The sequence below is a fragment of the Aplidium turbinatum genome, chromosome 13 (assembly GCF_918807975.1).
Source record: "Aplidium turbinatum chromosome 13, kaAplTurb1.1, whole genome shotgun sequence".
NCBI lineage: Eukaryota > Metazoa > Chordata > Ascidiacea > Aplousobranchia > Polyclinidae > Aplidium > Aplidium turbinatum.
In genome coordinates, this window is record NC_137484.1 from 12,642,155 (window position 1) to 12,662,972 (window position 20,818).

General features: G+C 38.5%; 1 protein-coding gene across 1 annotated transcript; it reads right to left on the minus strand.

The window, feature by feature from the left end:
• Positions 1 to 5,530: 5,530 nt before the first annotated feature.
• Positions 5,531 to 20,395, minus strand: LOC145781791 (A disintegrin and metalloproteinase with thrombospondin motifs 6-like). Its single transcript, XM_082593462.1, has 21 exons — positions 19,955 to 20,395; positions 18,502 to 18,959; positions 18,183 to 18,399; positions 17,735 to 18,096; positions 17,503 to 17,586; positions 16,320 to 16,459; positions 14,082 to 14,125; positions 13,401 to 13,506; positions 12,330 to 12,476; positions 12,075 to 12,216; positions 11,244 to 11,351; positions 10,614 to 10,823; positions 10,403 to 10,505; positions 10,125 to 10,261; positions 9,888 to 10,011; positions 8,677 to 8,760; positions 8,217 to 8,380; positions 7,772 to 8,040; positions 7,130 to 7,334; positions 6,830 to 7,009; positions 5,531 to 6,309 (listed from the first exon to the last, which is right to left on the minus strand). The coding sequence occupies exons 1-21, from the start codon at positions 20,049 to 20,051 to the stop codon at positions 6,043 to 6,045; spliced, it is 3,648 nt and encodes a 1,215-aa protein (XP_082449588.1). The 5' UTR covers positions 20,052 to 20,395; the 3' UTR covers positions 5,531 to 6,042.
• Positions 20,396 to 20,818: the final 423 nt, after the last annotated feature.

The following is a 20,818-nucleotide window of genomic DNA, read 5'->3' on the forward strand; positions in this document are numbered from 1 at the left end:
ATCCTTGCTCAAGTTTTCAAACAAGCCAATTCCAATAACGACCACATCAATGTCATTAGCCAGGATGGCTGCTTTTTGTATAGTTTCATACTTGAGACCATGATTAAGATGAACAAACATTTTAGTATCGGCTTCTTCTTGGTTTGAGCTCAAATTGACTAAAGCGGGATTGTCATTATTAGTAACAGCTTTTTCATTCTTAGAAGCGTAAACGATATTATCCGGTGGCATGAATTCTTGGATGGAATCAGCTAAGAATAGATAAAGTTCTTTTTTATTGCCTGTATTTTGCAAAAAGTTTGGCCAGTTCTTTGGGACTTTCATCTCGAGTAACTCTCCGCCTGCTACCATTGCCCCTCTTTAAACGAGCATGAGATTTGATGCTTCCGTCCTTGTAAGTGTCAAACACAACATCCGTTCGTTTGTGCTTTCTGGCATATGGCTTAATTTTCTCCACGAAGTCCTTCTGGGCATATTCACCAAACGTATGATGTTTTGGTGTAGTAGAGTGTACTAAACATGCTCCATCTATCACCATCATGTCTACATCGTCCAGTAAAGCAGGTTGTGCAGGTACCACATTCTCTAGGCAACCCATTAAATCTGCTTTCTGTGTTTGGTAAATATCACCTCCTGAACTTAAAGCTGCTGGGAATCGTTGGTTTTCATGGCTAAAAAATTCAGGCAGATCAACTTGTCGGATCTGGCATGAAATAAAGAGCTTTGAAAAAAGGCTGCAGTCACCCTTCAATGTGCTCTGATTCCGAGCAATTGGTGAGTAGAATTTGTCTAATTCTGATGTGAAGTTTTCCAACTGATTTTTACCTTTTGTATCATAGTCTTTTAGTACATCTGTTACCTTTTGCTCTATGACATTTTTCGTATTAAGAGTAAGCAGATCTGAAGTTGACTCCTCAAGATAGGGATTGCCCATCTCTTCAATGGTTCGGGTGAGAGAAATGACGTATTTGAGAAATGCTTTCTGTGCTGATGGTGTTGCTTCATGATGATTTAGGGATACTTTCTCTCGACTTTTAGAAACACTTGCATATTCCTGTATAATTCTACAGACTTCAGGGCCTGCTACCGTCCATCGTAGCAAGGCTGATTCGTGTTCTGTGATTCCAAATATCCCTCCATCTTTTTTCATAATAGCATTATTCTGTTCATGGGCTTGGTCAATAGCAATCGCAGAATATTCTCTGTTGGTCTTCTGAATCACAAACTTCCCTTTCATGAACTGCTCATAAACATCAGGAAATTTATCTTTCTATGACAACATGTCAAGTAGGTGTATGGTCAGCCACCTTGAGTAGTGAGTTCTGTCACCACTAAAGAATTTTGGAAGGAGTATTGCCAGAGCCTCCTTGTATCCTGGAAAATTTCTTTCCCGGAGAGTGCCCACAAAACCCAGCAATGTATCTGTGAGGCATTGAATGCGGACCACATTGTTTGCACCTTGTCATTATATTCTTCAGTGAGAAGTACGTGGTCTAGCCAGTTGAACTGTCTGTCAATCAGGAATAAAGACGGGCTAGGTATTTTCTGTATGTCATACGCAGGTGGAAGTGGTTGGTTAGCGAAAAATGCAGGTTTGACAACCGTGTACGAGTCAGGCAAATCTGGTATCTTCTTTACACCTCGGATAACTTCTAGTTTGTTCAGTGGTATTCCACCAATCTGGCTTCGAAAATGTGAAATACTTGTTCCCTGGAATGAGCTTGTTGCTGTTGTCGCCGAAGGATTATGGTCAATGTTGTCAACTGCCGACACAGTAAAAGTATCAAACTTGAGCTTTGGAGGGCAAACAACACCTATCTTTACAAATATGTTGACTGTTGCTTTTCCGAGTTGGGTTGAGATCTCTAAAACTCTGTCATAGCTGATACCGAGTCCATTCTCAAAGAGTGTATCAATAAGTTGTCTCTTTCGTGTTTTAGAATACACTGACAATCCGAGGAAAACAGGAAAGGCAGGCTCTCTGTTCTTTGTATGTCTGTGGTACATTGCATCGGCACTATAAGTTGGAAAACAGTTAAATTGTATGAGCTGTGCTATAGCAACATCGGCTTTTGAAGTCCCATTTTCCATATGTGACTTGATGCCTGCTCCATGTGAAATACTGGATACAAATTGTGCAACCTCAGGCGGTACACATGATTCCATGTACTCAGCATCAAAGTTTCCATTAAAGCTGGAATGACAGTCTAACATTGATCTACGCAATATCTTAGCTGCTTTTGCAAGAACCATCGCTTCATCATACTCATTTGCTTTGGATAAAGCATCCCCAACATCTTTATCAAATGCTAGTAAGACTTCTCGTCCTTTCTTGAATGCCTTCATTCCTGGCAGATGATGAAGAATGTTTTCTTTAAGTCTGTTCAGCGTCAGAAAGGAAATTTCGTGCGTTACTCTTGGCAGCTAACCAATAGTTACGCACAAAACTTCATTTCTGACGCCCGCGAAACATAATTATTTGTAATAATTGACAAACCAACAATCAGATTTTACTACATATACCATCTCTGTTTGCTCGAAAAATTTACTCTGGTGACTTTCGAGTTGAACCCCTACTTCTGTCTCTTTTTAAATACGCTGAATTTGAGGGTGAACAGTAACAAGGGATTTTGCTGAGGCTATCATTTTTTAAGTAACATATGACCACCCTTTTTTCGCTAAAAACAGTAAAAAACGTTTTTTTTTCCTGTTTTTTTGAAGATTTTTAATGAGAGGTACAATCTGAAATCATAAACACTGGCTAAAAATGTCACAAAAAACATTTTCAAGATAGTAAGAGATGAAAAACACCTAAATTGCTCTCATAAAACAACTTTCCTACGTCAGTCTAGGACCGGAATGGCGGCCATTTTGAATTTTGACGTCACGGACCGCCGCTTTAAATTTTCGTTTGATTAATTAAACTTTTGAAATCTACATGGTCTAAGGTACATATGTGCCAATTTTCATACTTGTGTCACCAAATGAAGTATTTTACGAGAAATCTAAAGTTATCTGCTTAACTAATTGGTTCGATGTTGGATTAGATTTTATCATGTTTAAGTTGCTACCGTTCCAGCAGCACGGTCTGCCAAAGCAGCATCAAGCGGCCATAACCTTGCAATGTCAGCTTCTCAGCACCAACCTTATTACATATCGTGACCTTGCCTTCTGTCTTAGTATCATGGAGTTGCCAAGCTAAATCTTTTCCAAGTGAACTTTTATGCTTTATCTTTGATGAAGTTGATTCAATCCATAGTTAAATAGTTCGTTAATCAACGATCAATTCCTTTGTTTTGCGTCTGAGCAACGAAGTTCGTTTTTATACCGTTCAGTTAAAAAGTTCACACTTGGTTTTTGTAAAGACTTCTAGCTTTTCAAGTTATTTGTCAGGTTTGCTTGAAAAACTGAACGAAGTTAAGTTCTCCTTTCAAGGAGAAAACATCTGTGCTTTTGTTTTGAAATCTAAAATTAGCGCGTTCATCAAAACATTAAACATCATGTTCCATTTCTAATTATTTTTTTATTTTACATGAGCTGATGATTTCACCACACGAATTTTAATTACAGTATCGTTTTGAACACCTCTGATTTCTGATTTATTTAGCCAATCGCTTTGAAGCCTTCCATATCGGTTTAGGTTAGAAAGCCTCAGCCTTACTGTAGCCTTACCAACTGTAGTGTGATTTAAGTCAGAAATAGGTATTGGATACTCTTCTAATGGAAGAAATATTGCCATTCCTCGTTTGAAGAAGTCTGTTTCTTCCCGCGTGACACTTCGCTTTTGGTTGACTAATGACTATCCAATCTATCTTAAATGGAATCCACGTGAGAGCGCTAGTGTGTCACAAGTTCCACTTGAGGAAGCATGTTGCTCGCCTGCGACTGTTTGAAGCATCTGACTATTTGCAGAAACTCGAACCGTCAGACGTGGAGAGGTCGATGAGCTATGCCAGTGCTTCCCAACCTGGGGGTCGCAGAGAGTATATAAATTTTACGTAAAGTACAACTGCATATTAACACGTTTGTGCAAGATGCTGTGAAAGTTATTAACTTTATTAAGAGTTGCGCACTCATTACCAGTATTTTGAAAATTTATGTAGTGAAATCGAATCGGAGTTTAAAACTCTTTTGCTGCATTATGTAGGCTACGTGGGTTTCAAAGCTTCAAAAAGGCTAATAGTATTGAAAAATTCAATCGTGGTTTTTTCAACGGAAAAAAGTTTACACTTGGCTTTTGTAAAGACATCTAGCTTTTCAAATTATTTGTCAGGTTTGCTTGAAAAACTGAACGAAGTTAAGTTCTCCTTTCAAGGAGAAAACATCTGTGCTTTTGTTTTGAAATCTAAAATTAGCGCGTTCATCAAAACATTAAACATCTGGAAACAGAAGATTGAAAACAATTTATTCGAAATATTCTCATTTACTCAAAAGTTTTTGGCTAGCAATGATGTGGAATCAAACGTTATAAAGCCTCTGGTTATCGATTATTTGTCAAATTTGTTTTTAGTTGTTTAAAAAGTATTTTCTTCCAAAATTGGACAATACCGGTACCAAATTAAATTGGATTCAAAACACATTTGCAATGCAAAAACAAAGTACTGAGCACCTCTTTAAATCTCAGAAAGAATTTGCAGATCTAGCCTATCCATTGACTGTAAGTTGTAACTTGAATTTCTGGAAAAAAAAACTTTACACTTTTTGGCTTAATCTAACGTTAGAGCTGAATATCCATAATTAAATGACGTAGCAGTAGGCTAACTACACTCCTGCCGTTTGTCTCCACGTATCTGTGCAAGTCAGCGTTTTCAACCTTGACGGCAATCAAAAAAAAATACCGTTCCAGTCTAAACTACATTGCAACCGCCTTGTAGTAGAACAAGCAGTTTCACCCAGTAGCGTAGTCAGGGATAGCAAAGGAGCAATTTCTCTCCCCCCCCCCGAAATATTTTGAAGAATAATAATGTTACACTTTGTTGTAGCATCATTTGACAAAGTTTCACTATTGATTTAGGCTGAAAGTACTCTCATAATGCGCAATTTTGAGGTATTCTTTTAATTTTCTGGGGGAAGTCTCCCTTTTGTTTACTCGTTGCCGGGCTCAGTCGCATGTGCAAAAATATTTATTTGCCTCCCCCAAATTTTTGTGCTGGCTATGCCTATGGTTGTAACCTATTCATTACATGAAGTAAATATGTTTTGGTTATGTTTCCAGAAGGCTTCGCGTACCGGTGGCTTGTTTTCAGTTTTTGTTCGATTTAAGTCTAAATATAACAAATGTAAGCTATCGTATTTCGCATTGTTTATTATGCTAACCTTGAAGAGTCGAGAAAATTTTAGGAGATTAAAAGAGGTAGCAAGCAAAAAACTTTGGAAAGCCCTGAGCTGTGCTATATACTTATAAAGCGAATATTTTTTTTTCACAAGACCGTGATTGACAGGCACAACCAACTGACTCTGACTCTATCATTTCTTCGATGTTGAGACTCAGGTTTGGCTGCACTGCAAAGGCTACAATATGAATGCTTCATTGTGAAAGACAAAAGATTTTTATTCAATAAAACAACGAATTTACTGCATTTACGATCATGTAAGATGTGTGCGACAAGCTTTGTTGGAAAAGGCGATGTGCGCTATCAAACTTTGCTTGACATGGTAAAAAATGCGTTAATAAATAATACTGAAAATGTGCAATAAAAATGCACTTACAAAGTTTAAACCAGCTGCATTGGTTGTGGCTTCACAAATACTGGGTAAGCGGTACCACAAGAACACTAATATTGTTCAGACGTAGGCTACATATCTGTATCCAGGTTCGGCGGCAGCGAGCATAGACTTGCCTCATGTTGTACCACACAAGGTTCGTTGATGAAAATACTGCTAAGGGCACAATGCACAGTTCATCTGCCACAACGCAGTTCTATTAGCCAGGATGTAGAGCTTTTCTTTCAGTTAAACCATCCTTTTGGTTGCTTCGTCTTATTGCACTCCCTTGTCCTCCTTCTTTATCAAAATCCTTGCACGACTCCAAACGAAGCTCACTTAAGCTTTCGAGCAGGTTTGACAACATATCCTTCTGAAGTACGATCGTTTGCAGAAGTTTAGTTTCAAGACAAACGGACAGTAGGCCACTTTCTGATCATCCACACATTGCTCTGTGTTTGCAGAACGATTGCATTGTGATTCGCAGGACTTGGTGCCGATTGGTTTGTGCGGAAGATAAGCGCATTCACTGGATGGCCTCACAACCTTCTGGGCAGCGCAGACAACTCTTCGTCGCTTCTGGCCGCGTCCACATCGCGAGGAACACTGAAAAAAATAATCAAATTATTGTTGAGGTTTTGAATCCGTCATATCAATCCTTTACTGCAACTGAGTGTACTTCAAATCTACCACAAAGTTCAACAATCAACGCGGTATTCGGATGTTTTTTTGTTTTTTTTTCAACCATCGCAGCAAAGATAGTTCACCAGTGCCTACATTACGGGACACGCAGCTCCGCTTTTTCGGCAACATTAGAAGGGTTAATTGTCAATTTGACAATTTCTTACACCTCTCTAGCAGCTTGCTTTTAACAAAAAAACTTGAATTACTTGAAAACCAACTTCACTCCTCTTATATAACTTATAAAAAGTACTATATTTTGTAAATCAGAAAAAAAACGTAGCTCTTCTAGTGCGGTGGATAAGCCAAAAGCGGGTGTAATTTCGCATCCCTATGATCTAAAACCCCTAGCAATTCGAGCTCATCTTTGTTATTGCAAAATAAACAGAAGAAAATTGAAAAAGCCACATTAGACTATCACGTAAAGATGGAAGGCACAACTTACCTGCGACCATTTACCAACATGCCATCTTGCAGCTGCGCATGCGCGGTTGTTGCAACGTATCCTGTGATTCGGTTTCAGCATACTGTCGCATTTGCTTTCATCTGAGTATCTAACTCTGCGGTCACTCGACATGCAAGATACCGCCCTGGTCTTGAAGCCAACCCCACAGTTCGGTCTACACTGTAAACGAAAAGAAACGGTTATACTACAAACTAAAAAGGTCTTTTAAGTACAAAAAAAGGAAAGGAACACGAGTATTACATTAGGCTACATGTACTAGCAGGAACCAACATCGCTTACCGATGACCAGTTCTCAGTGTACCACTGCGGTGGGCACGACTTTTTGTTGCATTTTTCACTGGCTGATGGCCGCCTTCCTGTACAATATCTTCGGTTGACTATTTCGTCTTCTGTCTGTGACATTTTCCTCATGCACACGACTTTTCGAGTGCGATGACCTCCGCCGCAAGTCCGACTGCATTCCGTCCAAGATCCTTCGGACCAACTGTAAAAAAAATTAATTTGATTCAAAAAATCATCGTGGTGGAAGTGGAGTAAAGCCGCATGTTGTTACCAAACCTATTATGTTTATTTGTCAAAAGTAGCGTTGACAGGGGGGGGATACTTTTGGACTCGGGATGATTTTAGAGGCCCGTAACCTTTCCAAGAGGTCCGGGAACTTGACGAAATCACTTAGTATTCGTTGGATATAATGCGCTTTTCTTAGTGTTATAATGCGCTTTTCTTTTATATAATGCGCTTTTCTTAGTGTTATAATGCGCTTTTCTTTTATATAATGCGCTTTTCTTAGTGTTATAATGCGCTTTTCTTTTATATAGTGCGTTTTTCTTAAAAATTTCTTGAAGTTTGGGGCTCGAGGATCTCATTGGTACCGTACCTACATTATTCTCTAGACGGTCATAATCATCAGTGCGCACTTACATTGCTGGGCATGGTTCCAAGTTGCACGTTTGCTCTTCCTCGACTGGCATGGTACTCTGGTCACAGTAGCTGTGCTGCACGACCGTGTTGTCGTCCACACGCAAGCAGATGACAGGACGACGTTGGCTTCCACCTGCGCAAGAGGCAGAGCAGGTGGTCCAGTCTCCGTGATCCCACAAAAAGGCGGACTCCGAACCTCCGCCATCTTGCTTCTCCACAGGAACGTTGTACTCGTACTTCAGGCCTTGGTTTTGCTCTTGAAGAAGAACCTGAAAATTGGAAGAAATCAATGTTTGTTACACTGCAAGCTTAAACATGTAGAAATGACAAGGCTGGTGATGTTTCTTAAACCTGGGACTGGTATCTTAATCTTCTCGAGAAGAATGTCACTAAAGTAAAATCATGTTGTATAAATTCGGTACAAAGAACAGCTCCTGTAACTTACCATGACAACTAAGTCTTCAGTGATTGGCCCTAAAGCCTGAAGGGATTCTGGCTCATCAAGAGGTCGTTCATAATTGAATGTAGTTCCAGCAATTTCAAACTTGCGAGGCCAGTCAATCGTCCACCCGGTGTTGATGTAGTCCATGTTGGCAGCACTTTTCAAGGCTGAAACATAATGAAGCTTATAAATAAAGTTTGTCAAGTCAATCAATGAAGTGTGTTTAGTAAACACACTTTAGGAATTGGAATCAGAAAACCTTGAAAATCACGCCATAACTTGCGCGATGTGTTAATTGAACAGTTCAGTTACTTAAATTGTTTAACAAGGCCTCAGCGTCTGCTAACGTTGAATTAATATAAAATGAGTGGATTTCGCTAACTGGAGATATAATCATGTCTGGTCCCCTTCAGTTTTTACGACCACGATGATAAGATATAAAGTATTGCTACTTTGGACTCACCTATATAGTTTTGTCTCGACGTGACTAATTCTTCGATGAAGATATTGACTGATCCACTCGGAATGGTAACCACGTCATGGTATCCTAAAGAACAATAATATTTAAGATTTTCTCAATTCAACTAAAAAATTAGGCTACGCCACTGAATAAAGACAAAAATTATTTTCCTTGAAATTGTCTAGCTTCGTACAATCAATCATCTCTCGAGGTTATCCCAAACACTGACTAACGTTTCGTTTTACCAAACATTCAGTTTTGCGCAAAGTTGAAGTGCTTTGAGACCAGAAAGTTTTCATATCTGTGATATTCGAAGAAACGCAGAATGCATGTGTGTAGGGTAAAATTAAGAGCTACATCTAATCTGCATCTTGAGACATTGGTGCAACGCGCATGTCAAACACGTTGCAACCAAGTTTTAGTGCAAACTTTTCGAGCGTGTTATCGTACGGTGTCAGCAATTGTCAAAATTTAAACGCATTCGAAACAACGGTCGAGTTGTTTTTCTTTTTTACGAAATCACTCGTCTGCTTTTAGAATGCATGTGAACAGCCGGCCAAATTTAAACATTTAGTCGCAGAAAAATGACAGTTATAATCGATTGGGGTCATTTGAACTTGTTAGAGAATCGCTCATTTTAAAACTACGGCACAGCAATCAAGACAATATTCGAAGTTTGTGATCAAGACGCGCAGTAAGTCCGTGTTTTGTGGAAATAAACCAATGTGAGCAAAGCAATAACCAAGACTGCAGATTTATGCTACATTGCCGCAATAAACATACCCAGGTCAGCCAACTGTCATTTGACTGAAACTTTATTGTAGGAAATGCAAATAGAACACTTTTATTTTGCTTCGCACATCGACTCAATTAAGTTGAATTTAATTTGAATGAAAATATTTAAAAGTCCGGTTAGGTTTAAGGCTTCTCGCAAAACCATGGTAAACTTAATATTGTTAGACTACAATTTTGAATGGTTTTCTTGTCAGCGCGGCTACCGCTGGCAGTAATCTATTGCAAGCAATTACCGCTAGAAGAAAAAAATAGATTTCAACTGGGTGGAGCTGTAGGCCCATCATGCCCCAAAATGATTTGGAAGAGAAACAATTACAGTAGACTACGTAATATATTGCCTCTGGGGTCAAAGTATTTAAGACCACTTTTGATTAAAAAAAGTCCATTGATCTTTATTAGCTTGACATTTGCAAACTTACGTCCGTGTCTAACAGGGTCGTTAAAAACTCCAACTTGAGTCTGGCAAGTGCTTCCGTCCCCGCCGCACACCCGGCATTTGTCTTCTATTGCGTTTGAGTTCAGTTTATGGTCGCAACCTACAGGCTGTAAAAGAAAATCAAGTTGTTATCATCAAAACAATGAAAATGCAACGATTTTTATGATCACAAATCGAAGGCTATTTATTTGCTCAAAGATGACAGGTAAAAGCAACTTACATGACATTCTCCGTTGATGCACATGTCTAAAGAATTGGCGAAACAACGGGTGCCATCAACGACTGCTGGAGCCCGTTCTGTGTAGAAGTTGTAGCCTTGAGCCAAGCAATTCAAAGCACAAGGTTTAACCTGTCGCCCTGAAATCACAACAGATGCGAGTTAGAAAAAAGCAGGCAAAACTTGGTAGCCTACTGGACATGTAATTGGTTAATATGTGAATTTCCACAAGCCTACAAGACAGTTGTGTTTCAAAGAAAGTCGCGGTTGCAAATGCATACCTCCAACAAAAGGAAGCCAGTTGTAATATTTTCCGCGAAACGGTTCGGTGTCGAATCTGGCGCATTGCTCGTGTCTGAAGTCTCGGCTCGAACTTGGGCAATCCTGGAATGCAAAGACAAACGATGTGATTGACTGAACAACCACCGCTTTGAGACATGAAATGCTTAAGGTCAAAAGACAGAAAGATGATGATCAAGCACAAAAACGTACCTGAGTGCTGCAAGTTCTGTATCGGACCCTTTCTCCGATGCAATATTTGCCACCGTGCTCTGGGACTGGGTTGTCGCAGCTTCTTGATGAAGAACTGACGCCCCCTCCACACGTTCTTGAGCATTCAGCCCAAGCCGTCCACGTACCCCAAACACCATCCACAGCTTCAGCTCGATAACCGAAAGGAACGCAGTCTCCTCTGTAACACCACTGAAAAAGAAAACATTCTAAATAAAGAATGTGTTTGATGGAAAACACATTCATGCCAAGAACGAACAAATAAAAGCTACAATTTTTTGAAGAGGCAAGTTAAGACGAGTGAGCAGTTGTGAACTGAGCAAGTGACAACTGAATTAGCAACACTTCAGCAAGTGGCTGAAGTTGGTAAACGATGAAACAGAAAAAGCAACAACTGAGCAAGCCGAAACTTGACATGTCAAAAATCAGCAAATTCAATTTAGCAAGCGATGACCAAGCAAGTCCGACGTGAGCGCATAAAACTCATTTGCTGACTTGGCGGTAGCTGAAATGTGATTGCTGAGTTGAAACACTTGCTGAGTGGTTGCATGCCGAGTGGTCTGACGACCAGTTAAAACATACAAAAATGCAGTTGAGTTTCAGTGAACTTACCCCCCGAACAATCCGGTCGGTGGTGCAGCTTGTCCCCTCAGCGGCAGGTACGCTGTTGGTGACGCAATGATCATTCTTGCTGAGGCACCAGAGCTCTCGGCAAGCATCCTGAAGAACAAAAGTCTAATTTTAACAACGATTTTCGTGGCTTATCCTGTTTGAAATGTAAACTCTTTGTTGATGCACCAACAGCCCTATAACATTATGCACGTTTCTGCATGAGAAAGAAGCGATTGTTGAAGTAAACCAGCCGCCGGTAAAAAGATCCATATAAGGACATGGTCTAGCGGTGCAACGTCACTGTTGTTGTCAAAAATACTGAAACACGATTTTGGCGTGAGAGTCTGCCAAGTGAAGAGACGAATGCAACACAAAGAAAAACTTCCCAAAAATAAAGACCAAAGCACATCTAAAAACGTTTTTGTAAACGTAAAATATCGCTGAGAACGTAGTAGCCTACAACAAACCAGATGGTCTAAAAATATCGTAATTGTGATCTGTTAGAAGTTTTACAATAAGTCGATTGTATTTCGGCAGATGAACTGGTATTGTTGTATGTATAGTTCATTGATTGATCCTTACATTGAAGAACGCAATCTAGAGTAATTCTGTTCATGATTCAACTCAAACAAGCAAGTTAACATCGTTGAATAGCAACACCAACGCAGCAATTACAGTAAAATGTTGTGAAAATGGCTACTCCCAACACCTCAACAATGAACACAACATTTTAAAGAACATAAGATACAGAAAATAAAGTGGCTAAAAATTAGCATCAAAAAGTTTCGTTTGAAATAAGTTTGAAATAGGTGCAAAAAATAAATGTCTTACCCCGATTTTACACTGTCGAGATTGGGCTCCATACTGAAAGCGGCATTGTTCGTCCGCGTCGTGCATTTGACCTGGCATCTCTTCAGGGAACGTAAAATCTCGCAGAGGAGGGTTATCCAACAAGCATTTTCCAGAGCCAGAACTGTTCAGTGAAACACTTGTTAAGTGCTGGATTTCATAAATTTTTACAACGTTACTTTCACAAACGTTGGACCAACAATATTCATTGTACTCGCATCTGACTAAAGAACTTACTCAAGAAAGGCCGTGATGTATTTCTTTGAGCAACTAGACCAAGTGAAGGGGCTTGTGTTCTTGGTTAATTGAGGAGCCATTATTTGTGAGGGAGCTCTCGGTCCAGGGCCACATTCATTTCCTGTACCATCATGTTGCATTCCAAAACTGAAAAGTAACGTTGTCGATGAATATGACATTTCTTCGGCGTTAAATTAATGAAAAAATACTGATTCAATGACTGAGAGCTTTCAATATTCGCTCCCAATAACGACAAGAACGTAAGATGGTAATAGTTTTGCTCAAGCAAGCAGATTTCGATTGGTGATTAATCTGAACCAAAGGTCTTTCAATAAGATCGTGATCATTTGTTGGAAAGAGATGGTTTGAGAGAAAATACTGTTCGGTTCTAGAAACTGACCGCAGAAACAATATCAGTTCAAGAGTCTGAATATTTCTTGGTATCTACAGTCCAACAAGCGCTTTAATTTCACTAATTATAGATTTTGAGCAGCGGTAAGCAGTTTTAAATTTTGTAACATATGTCAGCTAAGCGGCGATTATAAGAAGAACCCATGTGCAAGCAAGTAAGCATACTGGTGAATAACAAAGCAAATGATCGGAAAATGAGAAAAGCTTGGAATTTTAACACTGCATTTTACGAAATGTTTCTACGAAACAATGGAAGTCAATTCATACAATTGAAAAAATTAAGTCATATTACAGTTATAATGTTTTTTTTTTTTTACAATTAGTGACAGTTAACTATAGCCTATAAAAACACGCTGTTATGAAGAATGCATTTGTTGAAAAACGCAAATGTTGCGATTAAATTGTTTGTTCGAGAAAATGTATACGCTAAGCGCATTAGAAAGCAACAAGAATACCAGAGCTGCTAGAAAAATCTAAAGTAAGGATGATTTATTTGAATGAGAAAAGGAAAACAAATTATTTTTTGAGAAATTTCTGAAAAAGAAATTTCCACATAACGAAGGGCTTTTGTTACAGTTTCTTCAAAAAACAACCTTTTTTTCCAACAAATATCTTTCAAAACAAGATTTAAAATTAAATCTAAGCAGACATATGACTTACTTGTGACCTATTTCATGCGCAATTGTAAATGCACTGGCCAGACCGATATCTTCGTTTATATTACAGCTCCTTTCCTCTTCGCACATTCCAGCAACAGGAGCCAGACCTAACAAGATCGAATCATTGTTATTGATTGAAGACGACATTTTCCGACAATCAGACTCCATGAAATGAAATATGCAAGCTTTGCATAAGATCACGTCCTGAACTCGATATCAAAAACAGCAACTCTTGGGAAAGATACAACTTTTAAAAACGAGAAAGGAGATATTGTTGAGCTAAAAAGGAGTCGAAAAAAATTGAGTGCTACATTTTATTTGTCATTTCAAAATTGATTTTCTCTGGGATTTGTTTTCAAAGTATCGTCTGCATTCGTTATGATGACATGGAAAATAAGATTTAATAAAAATAATTGGATTTTTTTAAATTAAAGGCGAGGAAGACTGTCAATTTATTAGATAATATGAAAAAACAATAGATTTTCATTTCCTAAACCAATTCATGATACCCGGCTGCAATTTTAAAAAAATGTCATTTCTGAAGAAGTGAAATGTAAAAAGACCATAATTAACGTATCACTGTAATCAATGAAATCTATTCTTCTGATAATAGTTGGTTATTGCCAAAGACGATGACTAATATGAATAGCATTTTTATTAAAAATTCGTTTAATATTCTTACCTAACGTTCCACATGGCTCGTCCTTGAAAGTGCAGATGTCGAATCTGCAAAAAAAAACATGTTAGCAATCAATAGAATGCATTGGAATGTTCTTATTATGTCAGACGCTTAGACGTGAGCAAGAGTGTTATCATTAACACGTTTTGTTAAGCAAAAACATTGTGCTCCAATCACTTTCAATGGCCTGTTTCCGTCTGCGCAGAAGTTTGTTTTGACTGTTCAGAGTGCAATGCCTTCAGTTGGTAGTTTCCTGCACAATTAAAAAGACAACTTTTCCGGCAAACGCATACATTGTGCCTTAAAATCATTACGGGGCACCAAGACGCCAATTCACTTGGAAAAGTAGATGGATAGCCCTCAAAATAAGGATCAAATTACACGTTCAGTAAGCCCGACAACAGAAAATAGACGCGCGTTTACTCATCCGTAAACAGAGGCCTTCGGGTTGGCTTATTTGATTGACTAATTTCAGAGACATGACACTTTAAACATGTCTTTGTTTAAGCAGCCTAAAAATTACTTCTCAAGAGCGTAAGGGTATAAGTAGACATAAGCCTTTAGACTGCTTTTAGACTCGGTAAATTCGTGTTTGTTTGAACTGGCCAAATAACAATCTTCTGAGTCAAAACATCCTTCGTTTACAAGCACTTCTGTTTATGCTGAATGGTCTTCAGCCTTCACAACCCTAGCGCCAAACAGCTTATTGCAGATTAATTATCGAATTCCTTTCATAAATAGTAACGCACTTTAAATAAGAATGGAATTTTCAATACCAAAGCGTGGATGAAATATTTGGTCGTTTTTCAAAACATAGTGCGGTTTTGTTTGATGTTGTAGACAGAAAGCTTAATAAACGTCGCTTAGCCTTCAGCCGCAAGAAACAGACAAACAATGTTTTAAGGTTTATGGCCTAGAAAGAGGTATGCTACGTCCATATCACAAACAAAGCTGCGATTATGGAAAACGCACAAACGCAAACTCTATGTGATCACGTCCACTTCTTATTGTACTTCCATGTACCAAAAAAGAGATTTCGTGAAAAGAGCTTACGACCACAAATAAACTAATTCAGGCCAATCAAAACATATTTCTGCAAAGCTACTTATCATTCAAAAAGAAAAAGAAACCTCCTGTTAATAAAATTGAACCCACAAAGACTTTAAGCGCAAACGGAGGTTTTACGATCTGATATTGGCCGGAAAAGAAATGGCAATTTCACTAAAAATTTCTTAGTCTACAAAGAGATGCGATTGTCATCGTCACGCTTAAGTAGCGTGAAGGTGATAAAATGGCAGTTAGCATCACTTTTCGTGTAACATTGGAAACTCGACCTTGACCTGAGTGTGCTACAAGGCTAAAAATAGAGATTACATCATTGTATGTCGAGCGGTTTGAATAGGGGCTTGTTTTCTTGCAGATTAGACGCAACAAGATGTTTGCTTATACGGGTATGGCATATGTTTTTGATATTCTAGACTAGATGTGTAAAGTGCAGTCACCAAACACTTATCTAATAATTTACAGCAAAATCTGTTTCAATGTTGAAATTTGAATCATATTCCATAGCTTGATTTTCATAGTTAGTTTATTGTTATACCTAGAATGAGGTGTTAAAATATATATTCTTCAAGGACAAGCTATACCTTGCAACCCGATTTCAATATTTTTTGCAGTTTTAAAAGTATATAGACCAGTTTTACGATGTTAAATGCTGAACAATGTTAAAAATACTCCTCTGGCTTTGGTGCCTTGAAAGGCAAACAAAACAGGATTGCATGGCGCTTTACTGAGAATATCCTAACACGATTGTAATCAGCTTATTAGAATAAACAAGCAATCTAGAATATAATAGTTTTAGACGCACGAAATCCAACACAGGAAGAAAATACATCAAAACTCAGCAAATAGTTATTCACAAATGTACACAAAGTAGCTGCGGCTTGCAAACACAGATTACATCTTAACATTTAACTATTGATTGCAGATACTAGCCAATGGCAATGTTTCAATGGACAATGACAAATGCTTTGTTGGATCTGTTCGCACGAAAAATATCGATTTGTTACCAGACCAATGGCTTTAGACACTCAACAACTAAAATACTGTATAATTGTTCCGCTTTGCGATCTACAAGACTTGTGAATTCATAAATTTTAAAACTCCAACGCTGACTTAACACACAATCGAGTTTTATCACTAACTTGTTTTCAATAAAACTTCACTTTGCAGTAAACTCACCCAGTGATGAGGACGGCGTTGTCGTGATGAGCCAACCCGCTGGTTGAAGATGCGCTCGAGCCGTTCACATTGACCCCACGTTGCCACCTGCAGAAGCTCTTCAACGATTGATCGGCGTGATGGTTAATTTGCAAATTTGGCTGAAAGGAAATCGCATGCAATTTAATTGTTTTTTATTCTCAATGAAATATTTTGTAGAATCCTTTTTTTAAAACTTTGCAACACGATACGTTTCAGCCTTGCAATGCCGACCACAAATAATCATCCCAAACAATGCAAAGCCCATGCACCGGGATTATACAATAGGCACAGTTGTCCTCTGTAACATGGTACCAGAGATTAAGCGATTATCGAGTAACGTTATACCGGCTAGTTCGAAAAGAATTTGTCTCGAGCATGCAAAACTACACGGCCGTCATTGTCTGATTAACCAATCGACAAGATCCACAAAACAATGTTTTATGCAACAGACACCGTCCCACACGTGAAAAGGATTACCCATTTACGATGCACCTGTTCCTACAATTCGACAGATTTATGATGCAGATTCACAGAAGACCCTGGTAAGCCGTATAACATAAGCAAGCAAAACCCAGTAACCTTATTTAGATATAACTTGACATAAGCGATGAATTACAACATGAGAGGGTTTGCAGGAAAATACCGCTAATTGGTAATCAAATATGAAAGCTTGTGTCTACATTTTGGATAGGCCGAATGCGAACCAATGTTGTTTGCGACATTCCAAGGTTGAAACAGTGATTGTACATTTATCAATCAAAGAGTTTGAAGTGCGTCGGCTAATCAACTGGCTAATGGATACACATCAAACGCAAAAGATATGGCTGGTCTGGGCGCAATCTTTATCTGCTCACACTTCCATTTCAAGACACGTACGTCAAGAAGGCAAGTCTTATCAATGGTGTCTTACCAATAGGAGTCATAGATTCGTACCCTTATCAAAAATGAAAATGTAACAATCTGATTTCTCTTACCTCAGTCCCCTTCTCAAAACCTATTTGATTTTAAATCAATAGATAAAAAGGGACATTGGGAACCCAACATAAATTTACTTTTACTATGCAACGCCTAACTTGATGCGCTAAGATAATAGATTTCTATTTATATACTTTTTAACTAGCAAAGCGATTGGGCACATGACAGAGAAGATTTATATATTTACCTGGTCTTCAGTAAGTAGAACTATTCGGGTAACGATCAAGTTGACAGAGTTGCCGACGCTGGCGTCATGGTATAGACTGGCGACCTGTTTCAGACAGACGAACAAAGATTAGCAATAAATATACAAGATGTGAGTAAGAAAAAAAAAAATGACAGAGGCGGAATGTATGTTGCTTGAATATCGAATCTAGAAAATCATCTAGCTCCATCGAACTGAGTTATATATGACTTACAATGTTCATGATGGTGAGAATATATCGTTCCACTTCTTGTCTTCCGTGGTATCCTACTAAGGTCTTGTCGGCCACCACCATGGTCTCCACGTTTCGGTCGAGACTCACTGATCTCTTCTTCCTTGATTTTACTTCCGCCTGCTCTTTCACACTTCTGCGCTTTCGATCCAAAGATTCTTGTGACAACTTTTGGAAGCGTCCAGCGTTTGTCCGGTGATTTCGGTGAAGAGATCGAGAGTGATCCACGTCCATTTCCTCTTCGCTTTTCTTATTTTCAAAATGGTTAGCAGTGTCTTCACCTCGACTTCTTGACGACTCCCGTGGGTCAATCCTCCACCAAGGTAAATCACCATGAAGCTTATCTAAAAGAAAACTCAAAATTTCAAATCTTTCTTCATTGCATTGTTTTTATGTGTTTTTGTGATTTATTCAGAGTTCCCTATCTCACCTGTGTAGCCACAGTGTCCCAAGTCATCATCATTCTTTTTTCGGTCGCTCAGATGCTGAAGAGCCGATCGTTTAATGATGACATGAGGATGGGATTCTTCTCCGTTTCCAACATTATTGGGAGGCGAAGTGGTTGAAGATTCAGAACGAACCTCTTCCGTATGATTCCACAATGGCTCAATAAAAAACGTGTCTTCGTCTTTCAAGATGATTCCTTGCTAAAAACAAAACAGAAAGATTATTGCCAATCCCCGCCCCGCATGTCATTAATTCAGCAAAAATTACAGCTACTGTACAAAACAATTTCAAGCCTAACTCACCAGTCCGTTGCACAAACTCAATGCGACTTTTGAGAAGCTGTCATGATTATGGATGACACCAGTATAGTGGCATTCCTCCAATAAACTGTGTCTTCCTGTTACTTTTCCACCTTGCGACCGATCTTCTACAACAAAGTTCTGCGATACGAGCTTGTAGTTTCGTTTCAGATGAAGACGTGCGCCGGATAATGGTGATCCAGGAGCGTGTCCAAGATCATAAAATACTTCGTGGTTACCATCTTCTGTTGCAGAGATCGCGTCCAGTTTGTCTCTAACATCTTTGTGCTGCAGGCTTCTGCGTTTTCGAATCTTTCCATCGCTGGAAATATGCGACAAAGAATCCAACCTCGCAAAGTCAACAAACTGTCCGTTTCTTAATGTCCTTTCAGGCTTATGGATATGGATGACGGCCCCGGAATTGGATGAGCTTAAAATTGACATTGTTTTTAAAAACTTTTCTGGAATTTTTGAAGATCATCATCCAAGTGGTTCCAAAAAGAACATGAAAATAAAAAAAAAACTTGTTAAAGATAGGCAAAAAAGTATTAACAAGTTAAAAAACATAACAGCTTGAAGTATTGCTTCAAAGAAGGTGAAGAAACATTATACAGTACTCTATCAAATGCACAAAAAGCGTGAACACTTAAAAGAAATCAAGCGATGCCATGGGTGTCCGAGGTATTATTTGGAATGGCTTATCTTTTGATGTGACTCAAAAGTTCAAACGACTAAAAAAAATGTAAGGGATGTGCGCTCTTCACCCACAGAAGAAACTTATTGTTTGTAAGCACAGCTGAATAATATTTTACCCAAATTTCATCACATAATTACTGTTGTTCGATAAATACTTTTTATTGGGTTTGAGATTCTATAGTCATCATGACACTTCAAGAGGTAAGCCAATGCAATATGAAACCGAATATGGGAATGTCTAAAATTATGAAAACCGGGCTGAAGGGTGATTAAACACTTGAACAAGCAGCGCAGTACAGCAACGTTTTCAAGACGAGTGATTTGAAAAGGTAGAAGTGATCTACCGCAAATGTAAAATTCCTGATCAAATAGCCTGCCTATCATTGATTTAATTGTCAACAGACCGCTATGCATAGAATTTCGACGCCGTCACCATAAATGCACCGAGGCTGTCCAAGCACTAAGATTCAATCAACAAGCAATTAAATCGCAGAAGAGTTGCAGAATTTTTCACCAGGTGTTGACTGAAATAAGACATGGACTATTGATTCGTGAGCGATTCAGTTCTATTAAAGCCTTATCTAAAACCAAAAATTCCTAACATACAAAGTTCAAAAATAAGAACTTGATCCACCAAAACAAGCTTTAAGCTGATAAAGCTCTTTTTCTGTTATCGCCACAAAGTTAACTTGAAAATTTTGTAACTTCTGCACTAAGTAAAGCAAGTAACGCCTCTAAAAATATACTGCTGAAATCTTACCTTGTCTTCTCTCCATTGTCAATGAAGATGATGCGGAAAACGTAAAAAATGCGATGAAAAGGTATATGCGAATGCTGACTGAAGAAAACGACGCCATGATAAATAAAAATATATTAAATAATTTCTTTGGATAAATAAATTAAAAGGAAAGGGTTTGAAGTCACATGCACTGTCCGTTGGTTTTTAAAAGTTCCGTTATATTTCAAAATTATGCAGTAGCAAGTGTCTTCTTTGACATGAAAGTGATATGTTATTCAAGCTTAAGTGACAGTCTCGTTGGACCAGCTGGAGTTGCAGTTCCTTGTGGTGTGATAACGTAATATAGCTTTTGCTTCAATCTTTGCGAATTTCTTGTCAATAAGTTTTTGTTTCAGTCCAAGTGTGATTTTTTTTCAAATGCAATCGTCAGTTTTTAGAACAGGTTTGCAATCTTACGTCTTGTTTTCGTCCTGAAACACAAATTACAAGTAACGTTTTAATCGATTTATTTACATTTTAGCTCGCTTGGTTTGAAAAAGTGGTAACACTGTTGTCAAAAATGTAGTTGTTTTTGAATGATCTGCCTAGCTTGATAAGACAATGCAACTGCTTCTTTGCATTTAGCTGCGAATATGGCATGAATGGATTATTTTAAATCCTAAGTTGTTGCTTCTGTATTCAAGACTGTACGTGCATGTCACTTCTGCTCGATCTAATTCTAAACCATTGACTCATATTTTTGATGCTACACAATTCAAATTTGCACTTAAACTCTCAAACCTTGCCGAAGTAATTTCAAACGAAACGACCCTATCGGCTTTGTATCAAAGATGTTGCAATGATTGAACCACTGATATGCACCTAGTGCGCATTACTTACGAATCC

Coding starts and splice junctions, on each gene's coding strand:
- LOC145781791 (XM_082593462.1), bottom strand. CDS start 20,051: ATGGCGTCGTTTTCTTCAGTCAGCATTCGCATATACCTTTTCATCGCA. Junction 10,506..10,613: donor ACAGAACTTGCAGCACTCAG/GTACGTTTTTGT, acceptor TTTGCATTCCAG/GATTGCCCAAGTTCGAGCCG. Junction 10,262..10,402: donor CTGGCTTCCTTTTGTTGGAG/GTATGCATTTGC, acceptor TTGTGATTTCAG/GGCGACAGGTTAAACCTTGT.